Below are 9,755 nucleotides of genomic sequence, written 5' to 3' on the forward strand. Positions count from 1 at the left end.
TTACTTCACTCTGTATGACAGTCTCTAGGTCCATCCACCTCACTACAAATAACTCAATTTCGTTTCTTTTTATGGCTGAGTAATATTCCATTGTATATATGTGCCACATCTTCTTTATCCATTCATCTGTTGATGGACACTTAGGTTGCTTCCATGTCCTGGCTATTGTAAAGAGAGCTGCAATGAACTCTGTGGTACATGACTCTTTTTGAATTATGATTTTCTCAGGGTATATGCCCAGTAGTGGGATTGCTGGGTCGTATGGTAGTTCTATTTTTAGTTTTTTAAGGAACCTCCGTACTGTTCTCCATAGTTCAGCCCAGCTTCTTACAGCCTTTAAAGTTAAGACCGCTCTGGGCACTGATGACTAAATCCAGAGTATAGTTTCTACCCTGAAACTAACTGGGCTGCCAGTTGTTTTTTCATTCAGAGAGGAGCCCCTAAATTATTTGGGTTTGAGGAAGTTTAAAGTCTCAAATAATTGTTGCCATACATGTATCAAGGGCAGAGGAAAGAAAACTCATGTGACCTCTGGCTCTCGTTCACCTCCATGCTCGTTGAGCCCATTTCACATGACCTCCCTGCCTGTTTTGGTCCTTCCTTTGGTGTCTCCCTCATCCATTGTGTTGTGTCTTGAGTGTGGTCACTTGCATTAGGCATTGTGCTACAGGTTGGTGAAACTGAAGTTGGATATGACCCCTACTGTGACGCTGCAATGTGGCAGGGCAGCCCAACGTGAGCAGCTGTCCTGGGATGTGGCTTTTGTGCTCTAGCAAATTGGAGAGCCATCCCAGCATAACTGAGGGTGAGTCATTCTGCCCCCGGGGTGACATCTGGGCCGAGCCTAGAAGGTGAGGAGGAGCTACGGGTGGGAGAAAGCAGGCATGCCAGGCATGGAAAATGGCACACACAAAGGCACGAGCTCTCTCCCACCCCCTCTGACTGTCTCCCTTTGTCACCCACTGTGGGTGGCACTGTGGGCGGCAGTGGGTCAGGGATTGATGGGCCAGAGGCCAAGGCAAGCAGAGTCAGCCCTCAGGCGACTGCCAGGCCCAGGGAGCCCTGGCACACCCAGGAGCCTTCTTCCTATTCCCCAGAACAAATGGAGGCTGCAGACGTGAATTTCCTCCCTTTCCTTTTCGTTCCTTGGAATACCTGCGTCCTCCTGTATCAAAGGACCAGCTCTGACCCTGCTTCACCCCCCAGGCCCCCCTCCACTCTGTTGCCAGTCACTGTCGATCCTAGCCCTCTGGCCTACACTCCCTCCTGTCCAGTTCCACAGCTGCCACCAAGGTTCAAATCCTAGTCATCTCCCACCTGGTTGGTTGCAACAATGTCTACATCAATCCCGTGATTCAAGCCTCTTTGTTCCTTACTGTCCTGTGTGCTGCCAGATGAATCTTTCCAAAACAGTGTTTTGTTGACCTCATGCACCTGTTTTGAAATCTTTGTAAGCACATTTCCTCAGACCTCACCGTCCACTGTGTTCAAACAAGGCCACTTTCATATTCACAACCCAGTTGCCTTTGGCTCCTGCCTCTCTGCTGACATTGGACCTGTCTCTCCCAAATTGTACCCCAAGCAGTTCTGGGAAGCCCCGGCGTAGTGCTCTGAGCATCCAGGCCAGTCTGTGCATGTTTGCTAACAATCTGCACACAGGCCAGACATACACCGAGAAGAAGTGTTTGGAGACTCACATGCTGTGACCTCTAGTATATGTGATTTTTTATTTTACAAAACAAACAAGACACTGCCCCAACAAAAACACCTGGTCCTTCACCATAGATGATTTGAGAAGCACTGCCCTGGGGGATTCTCATACACAAGTAAGTCTGGCCCCTCTGTGCATTCCCTCATTTGCTCCCTGTTACCCACTGGCAGACCCAGAGTTGCTTTTTCTGGAAAACAATCCTTACTGCTTCTCTTCTTGGAGCACGGCTGTCAAGAGTCTTCATGCAAGAAGCAGCTTTCTTAAAAAAAAAAAAAAAAAAAAAACCAGTAATTCAGAACATCTGCCCTTTTAACATTAAATTTGGGATTTCCATTTCATTTATTTGTTTATTTATTTATTTGGCTACGCTGGGTCTTAGCTGCGGCACGTGGGATGTTTAGTTGCGGCATGCGGGATCTTTTAGTTGCGTCATGCGGCCTCTAGTTCCCTGACCAGGGGTTGAACCTGGGTCCCCTGAATTGGGAGCATGGAGTCTTAACCACTGGACCACCAGGGAAGTCCCTGGGATTTCCATTTCAAATCACTATTTGCCTTCTTTCTCCAAAGCATTTCTTTTTTCCTGTTTAGCATGGTAACTAAAAAAAAAAAAAAACACTTTAAAATCAACTTTATTGAAAGTTAAGTTCCATACCATAAAGTGCACTTATTTTCAGTGTACAGTTTGATGAATTTTTTTTGATTATTTAATTTGTAAATACTGTACAAATTTTAATAGCTTAAATTGTATATACAGCCAAATAAAAACTTGCATTAATGACTGGTGGAACTGGTGTGATAGGATCAGTGTGCCATGCTCCTTTTTCTTAACTCAGGCCGTAGACTCGAGAGTGGCCTGGAATCTCCAGGAGTGAGGGTTTACTTACACAAGCCAGCACTGTTCTTGGGCACAATGTTGAATATTAAGGTATTAGGAAGATATACCCATTTTACATATGAAGAAACTGAACCCCAGAAAGGTTAAGTACCCAGCCTTAGGTCAGAGCAAGTAGGGGAGCCAGGCTCTGAACCCTGTCTTAAGCCAGCTTGCTGCTGAGGTGGGGTGGGAACTCAGGCCTTTGGCCCTTGTGACTCCCAAGGATGGGGCAAGTGTGAAGGTTCCTTGGCTGGGGTGGGATGGGATGGCAGGGACAAAAGGCCAGCATCTTCCTGCCTGCAAACCCCCTGTCCAGCCTTGATACTAGGTCAGCAACCTGGGAAGGATGGCCCTGTGCTGGGCTGCTAGGAGCTCTCAAGGAGCCCCTTGTGGGCAGACCAGCTAAAGATAATCACTTAATTTGCTGGAGCTGGAAACCCAGTCAGACCCAACTCTTAATATGGAATGGAATAGAGGTAACTGGCCTTTCTGCCTCTCCACGGGTAAAAGGAATGAGCCGAGGGGCTGACGTGCACTACCCTTGGAACTGAAGACCCCCAGGACCCACGTCTGAGTCGTGTTGTGTTCTCTGTAGCCTCTACCAAGTCAGGTCTGACCTAGAACAAGGGCTCAGGGACTTTTTGGCCGCAGTGAGGGTCTGCGGGCCGAGGAAGGAATGTGCCCAATGGGTCTGCCCTGTGCTACCCTCCTGTAAACTGGGCTGGGCTACTGCTTCCAACACGGGCAGTCAACAACCTCTACAGCTTGAATAGCTGAGTCCAAGGAGCTCCAATGAAGGGAAAGCAGGAACACGCCAAAGTGGGGGGGGGGGGGCGGAGGAATTAATGCTCCCCCCTAGCTTGGCTGTTCCTGGTGGGTCTCCAATATTAGACAGCCCTCCCCCAGTGCTGGCACTTATACAGAGTCCCATTTCCTCCTTGATGCAAACAAGGCCTGCTCCAAGGCCCTCAGCCCTGGTCTCTGTGACCCTTTCCCCCAGCTGCCTCAACAGCCACTCCCCTCCTCCTGAGATCCCCGGTACTCCAGTCACAGAGGGACGCTGGTCGTGCAGGCTGCTCAGCTGGGCTTCAGAAGCCCTTCTCCAGAAGCCAGGCTTTGAGCTGCTGATCAAAGTAGCCCTTGACCCGAAGGGTACCTGTCACCTCATTGACCTGGGTGATAGGTGTCTTCCCCAGCAGCGGGCTCAGAAGATCTTCCACATCCTTCTGCAGGGCCCAAATGTCCCCCTCCACCTCCTGGATCACAGTCATCTGACGGTTTCCATGCGTGATGTCCTTGTAGACTGGGATGTTGTGCATACGAGAGCGTCGCACAAAGTAGGGCAGGTTGGTTGGGGGGTCTCTGGGGGGCTGCCAGCCACTAGGAGTGGGATAATGTTCATGCTTTGGGGGCTTTGGGATGCTGGTGGGGGGTAACAGGCGCTCCACAAAACGGTATTCATCCACAGACTCCACGAAGCTGGAGTAACCAGGAGGCCCCTGGGTCAGTTGCCTCATCCCGCATCCCGGCGGGACACCGGTTCTCAAGCCCCGCTGCACAGCCTGAAACATGGTCGCTGCCATCTTGAACTCCCCCGTACACCAGTTTGATGAATTTTGACCAATGAATATACTTATTAGATCACCACCCCAGTTAGGATATAAAACAATTTCATCACCTTAGAAAGTTCTCTTGTATTCCTTTGCAGCCAATCCCCACTTCCACCTGCAGTGAGAGGCAATAACTGATCTGCTTTCTGTTACTTCTTCTATAGATTGGTTTGGCTTCTTCTAGAATATCACATAAAATGGGATCATCCAGAATGTGCTCTTTGATGTCTGGCTACTTTCACTCACCATAATGATTTTGAGATTCACCTGTGATGTTGTATGTATCGTAGTTCAAGCCTTTTACTTGCTGAGAAGCATTCCAGTGTATGTACTACAATTTGTTTATCTATTCTCTTGTTAATGGATATCTGGGATACTCCCAGTTTTTGGCTACTTGCGTAAGTTCTCTGAACATTCATGTGCAAGTCTTTGTTGGGACAGTTGTTTTCATTTCCCTTGGGCAAATACCTAGTAGTGGGATTGCTGGTCATATGGTAAAGACTATGTTTAACTTTGGGAGAAATCAACATTAATCCATAGTCCATGTCTCTTTTGATGGGAATCATATGATTTCTAATGAGACCCCAGCTCCAGCTGCTCTGGAAGATGTCAGTTGTGCCCTGCTCCAGGGACTCACCAAATCAAAATTTCACATGGAGTTCTCTATCTTAGTGTCCTGACACTAATGCTTTTATGATCTGCTGTGAGTTGTGTTGCAAATACTAACCTGTGATAAAAACATATTTAAAAGTACCAATGTTTTTGAAAGATTTACCTAAGAAATATAATGATATATAGAATCTATGTATATGTAGAATATATGTAGGGTTCAGGGTTATCTTTGTAATACACACATTTTCATTCACTTGCATTCTAATAGGCTTATCTTATCCATTGCTACAACTTGTAGTAAGTGGCTGTATTAGCATCCAGTTGTGTATAACAAAGACCCACAAAAACAGCAGCTAAATTAAACGAGAGAGAAGTCTATTTCTCAGTCATGTAAAACACTGGTGGGGCAGCCTATGGCTGGTATGGAACCTCTACAGTCATTCGGGACCCAGGCTTCTTCCAGTTCACCATCCCTAGGGGTGGCCCCTGTCCTCATGATCCAGGATGGAAATCCAACTGTCATATCTACAATCCAGACAGAGGTGGGGGGGAGGGGGAGGACATACTCCCTCCCCTAGGGATGCATTCCAGAGCTTGACTTTGCTATTTTTGCTTACATCCCATTGGCCAGAATTTAGTCACATGGCCAAGCCTCACTACAAGGAATCCTGGGAAGTGTAGTAATGCTCCTACCTAAAACTGGGTTGTTGTATTACTGAGAAAGAAGGGAAGAGGTAATACTGAGGGACAAGAAGCAATTTCTGCCATTTGGCCATTAGTGAAATATTATTAATAGTTATTTTCAAACTATTGCAGTTTCTTATGCCCTACAGCATTTTGGTGGGTAATAAAAGTGTGGGCATGTCTGCAGGAGTGCTTTGTGCCTGGAACAATGTCTTATAGGTGGTGTTGGAAAACAGGTTGAGAACTCCTCTCAACTCCTTACCCTGATATTCAAGTGGCCACAGATTACTTATCCAAAAATTTCACCCTTTGGTTCCATATTGAGAGCTCTATTTTAGCCAAAAAGGGCCTTAAACAGATCTTTTTCCTTCTCTGTCATCGCTCATGTTGTTTTCTTCACTTAGAACCTTCCTCGGGTTCCTTGAATGTCCTGGGCTCATTCCCCACCTCAGTGTTCTTTCATCTCCTCTCTGTAGGATGTTTTCCTCCAGAAAGCTTTTTTCAAACAGCCCTCTCCTTTCTGTCATTCAGATCTCATTTCAAATATCAGATGCTCAGAAAGTCCTTCTCTGAATAAGTCTTCTAATACTACCTCTTCCTCACCCCACCCCATCACCCTACTTTATTTTCTTCATAGAATTTTCTTCACTACCTGCAATGACCTCATTCCCTTACTTGTTTATAGCTTTTCTGTGTCTTCCCCACTGGAATGCTCTAAGAAATCCAAGGGCTTGTCAGTTTCCCCCTGCTGCATCCCTAGCTCAGTGAAGCACCTTAGAGGCTCAATACTACATTGCTTAAATTAACAAGTAACTGGACACCTTTTTCTCTCTCCCTAAATCTACTCATGCTCTAAAGCCCAGTCCACACCCTCCACTTGCCCCATGAAGTGTGTTTTGATCCCCCCATTTGCCTTATGCCTGACTTCTTCTCTTTTAAGTTGAAACTTAAATGCCTCTACCTTGGAAAGGCCATCGCTACTGAACCCAGCTCAAGCAGGTCCCCTTTGCTTTATTAGAGCACCCTGCTCATTTCCTTCAGGGCACTCCTCCTGACTTATAATTCTACATTTACTTACTTGTGCACTTATTTTTTGTCTCTCCCCACTGAAAGTTAAGCTCTAGGAGAGGAAAGTTATGTCTGCCTTGCTCACCTGTATATCCCTCGGACCCAGCATGCTGTCTGCTATCTACTAGGTGCCCCAGATACTTGAGGATTAATGGATGAATTCCCAACCTGTTCTGTCTGTACCACTTCCCCAGGGAATAATGATTCTCTCACATTACCTTAAACTCGTTTTCAATCTTGCAAAATTCCGCATTTAGGCAAGTATTGTCCCACAATTTTGTAAGCTCCTTGGAAACAAGAACCAGTTCCCTCTTTATACCTCTTCACCCCAGCATCCTGGGTTCCCTTAGATAAATTTTTCTATCTATTCCAGGAATATTAATAAGCATTACAATGAAGCTGGATTCTGTGGCCAAAAAGTTTGGTTGGGACTAGGATAAACTTTAAAACTTTTTTTAAATTGCAGAATTTTACAAGGATTTTAACACGCTAAGGCATGCTATAAATCTCTAAGAGTGGAGATAAAATAGTCAGCATCATTATTTGTACATTGAACCCTCCATGTCCTTTATTCAGAGACTCATCTTATGTGCCCTAAGCATTTAATGGTACACACCTCCTTTTCCTCTAGTTTTTCCTGTTCCTCTTTCTGCCTCCTTACTTCCTTCCCTGCTTTTTCTCCAGTCAGCCTCCCTTCTTGTTAAAACTCCCTTGCAAGTAGCCTTGACCCTGAACCCTCATTAGCGGTGTGCAGAGCACAGGTGTAATTGCTCAGCCCTACAAAGACCCACATATCTCTGGGTCTTATTTTCCACTCAGAGGATTTAGAAAATGGGACGATAAAAGATGCTTTCCTGATAAGTGTTTGGGGGATCCCTTTTATATCTCAGACCATCTGTGGGGTCCATTTCCACTTTGGAAGATGGAACTAGTGATCAATCAGGAGCTGTGAGCAGGGTGTGAACCTGCTCCAACCTTAGGGTAGAGCAACAGGATCTCAGACAGCTCTGGGAGCCTTCCTCAGCATTGGACACTTTAATAGAAGTGAGTGTCTGACACCCCTGCTGAGATGTGAGTGTCTGATCTGAACTGTTGAGAAATGTTTCCTGGCTTACTATATGCGTGAGGTATTGACTACACATGTGGTAGCAAGATAAGCAAACCAATAACAACAACAAACCACAAACTGAACAAACAAATAAAAGACCACCCACATTTACCAGGGAAAGCCCCACACAGCTTTGAGAAGACTTATTCTACATAACAGAATTCCAGAATAGCAGACTCAAGAACTTAGAGAAAGCATTGTACACATGGCAAAACTGAGGTCAAGTTGAAGTGTCTACCCAAGGCCATATGATTGAGGCTGTGACTGTGCAGGGATCAGCATCTGGAATGCCCGATTCTTAAGCTGGTGCCCTTTTAATTTTCCCCAATGTCTCAGTAAAGGATATTTTTAGTACATTGTACTTATTAAATAAAGTTTTATGTTCTCTGATGCTGTCTTACAAGCTTGGGAGCCAAATGTTTTATAAGAAACACAAATTAGTTTATTCTATGTACCCATTAATTGATTCCATAGGACTATTTGGGGGCTCAACTCAGTGGAGAAAGAACACTGTAAAATAACTATAAAGCAAGGTGAAGAAGGAAGCATTACTTTTGTCATGTTCCTTTGGGCTTTGTTTTGAAGGTAAGCAGAGACCACCTTCAAAGTTGTCATAAAATCAGAATGTTAGAGCCAGAGGGCAATTGGAGAACACCCCCATTTCATAGATAAGGAAACTGAGGCTCAGCAGTAATATCACTAGGTTAGATTATATGAGCTAATTCATGTAAAATGATTATCACAGTGCCTGATGTAGTCAAGCTTCAGTTAATGCTAGCTGCTGTTACTGTAGTTTTCCTTGTCATCATCATTATCAACTTCTTCATTTTTTGCAGAGGGCTCTTTCTGCTCTGATGATCTATGTTCATTCTATGCTTTGTTGCAATCACAGTCTGGGCTCAGCAGGAGACAGAACCCTTCCTAATTCAATTCCTAGCAGTAGGACGGGGCATCCTCCTAATTGGGTCTCCTGGCCTGTTCCAGCCTGGGCTCCAGAAATAAATAAAGCCAAGCTTGAATGTCTGGGAAATGGCTACCACACTCCTAGCCAGACCCCATTCTTCAAGAAGAGGGAGGGAGAAGAGAATACTCTGTCTCAGCTAAGCTCCTAAAGTACCTTATGAACCTGAGACTCCTAAGGCATCCAGGTCAGGTTCTGAACCCAATGTGGTCCTCCATAGATGGCAGTAGACAGACACCAAGCTTCAGTTTCATTTTTAAGTCCGTCACAGGGTGACCTTGGCCAAGTCGTTGTTTCGTCATCACAGGGATACATAAACCTCCTCTCTCCTTGCTAAGAATTTCCTGGGTGGAGGGAAGTGGTGTCATATGCCAACAGGCAGTGAGGGATGGGAAAACTGGCTAAAAAAAACGCATGATACAGATACAGTTGTTAAGGGGAAGGTGAGCTTTGTTTGGTGTTACCCTTGAGGGACTGGGATCTACAGGGTAGTCTCAAGGCATGAAGGGAGCACACTAGGATGTGGAGAGCGATCCAGGACCTGTGCCCAGGGGCTGCTGGAGAAGCAGGTAGTTAGAGCCATTGTCAGCTGCTCTAGTGCTTGTTTTGCTACCTGCCTTGGAAGATTTTTCACCCTCTTTACCCTCTCTCAGTTGCCGGCTTCAAGTAAACAATTTGGTGAGGTTGTGCCATCAGAAGACAAGGCACACTGGTTTGCTGTGCTTTTCACTTGAGACTCACTTTAAACACTGATGTACTTACTGCTTAGGACTTCGGGCATCTTGCCATGATGAGGCTAGTGGTGGGGCAGTGGTGGTGAAGAATTACACTGTTTATATGAGCAGTTTCCCTTTTGTACTGTGAGGCATACAACACCCTTCAGAAGTGCAGGATCCCGTGTGCATCATGTTTTATTTGCCTCTGCCTGAGAGGGCCATTACAGGGTTTGGACTAGACGTTAAAACAATGTGTCACGTACCTCTTAAGTAGGGACAATACAGTTGTACAGCCCTCCTGATAAACGACAAAATCTGTGTTTGAATCCAGAACTATCCTTCAACTCCACCTACTTTTTCAAGGAGATCCTACATGGCTTAGGACTGAATCTTGGCTCTGCCACTGGTAGC

The 9,755-nt window shown here is 45.6% G+C and overlaps 1 protein-coding gene across 1 annotated transcript; it reads right to left on the minus strand.

Annotated features, from left to right (window-relative positions):
• Positions 1–3,673: 3,673 nt before the first annotated feature.
• LOC307051743 (large ribosomal subunit protein mL49-like) lies at positions 3,674–4,168 on the minus strand (the record flags this gene model as incomplete). The annotated part of the gene is made up of 1 exon (XM_079702283.1): positions 3,674–4,168. The coding sequence occupies one exon, from the start codon at positions 4,166–4,168 to the stop codon at positions 3,674–3,676; it is 495 nt and encodes a 164-aa protein (XP_079558409.1).
• Between the last annotated feature and the right edge of the window lie 5,587 nt (positions 4,169–9,755).

This window comes from Hyperoodon ampullatus, assembly GCF_949752795.1.
Source record: "Hyperoodon ampullatus genome assembly, chromosome: 4".
Lineage (NCBI taxonomy): Eukaryota > Metazoa > Chordata > Mammalia > Artiodactyla > Ziphiidae > Hyperoodon > Hyperoodon ampullatus.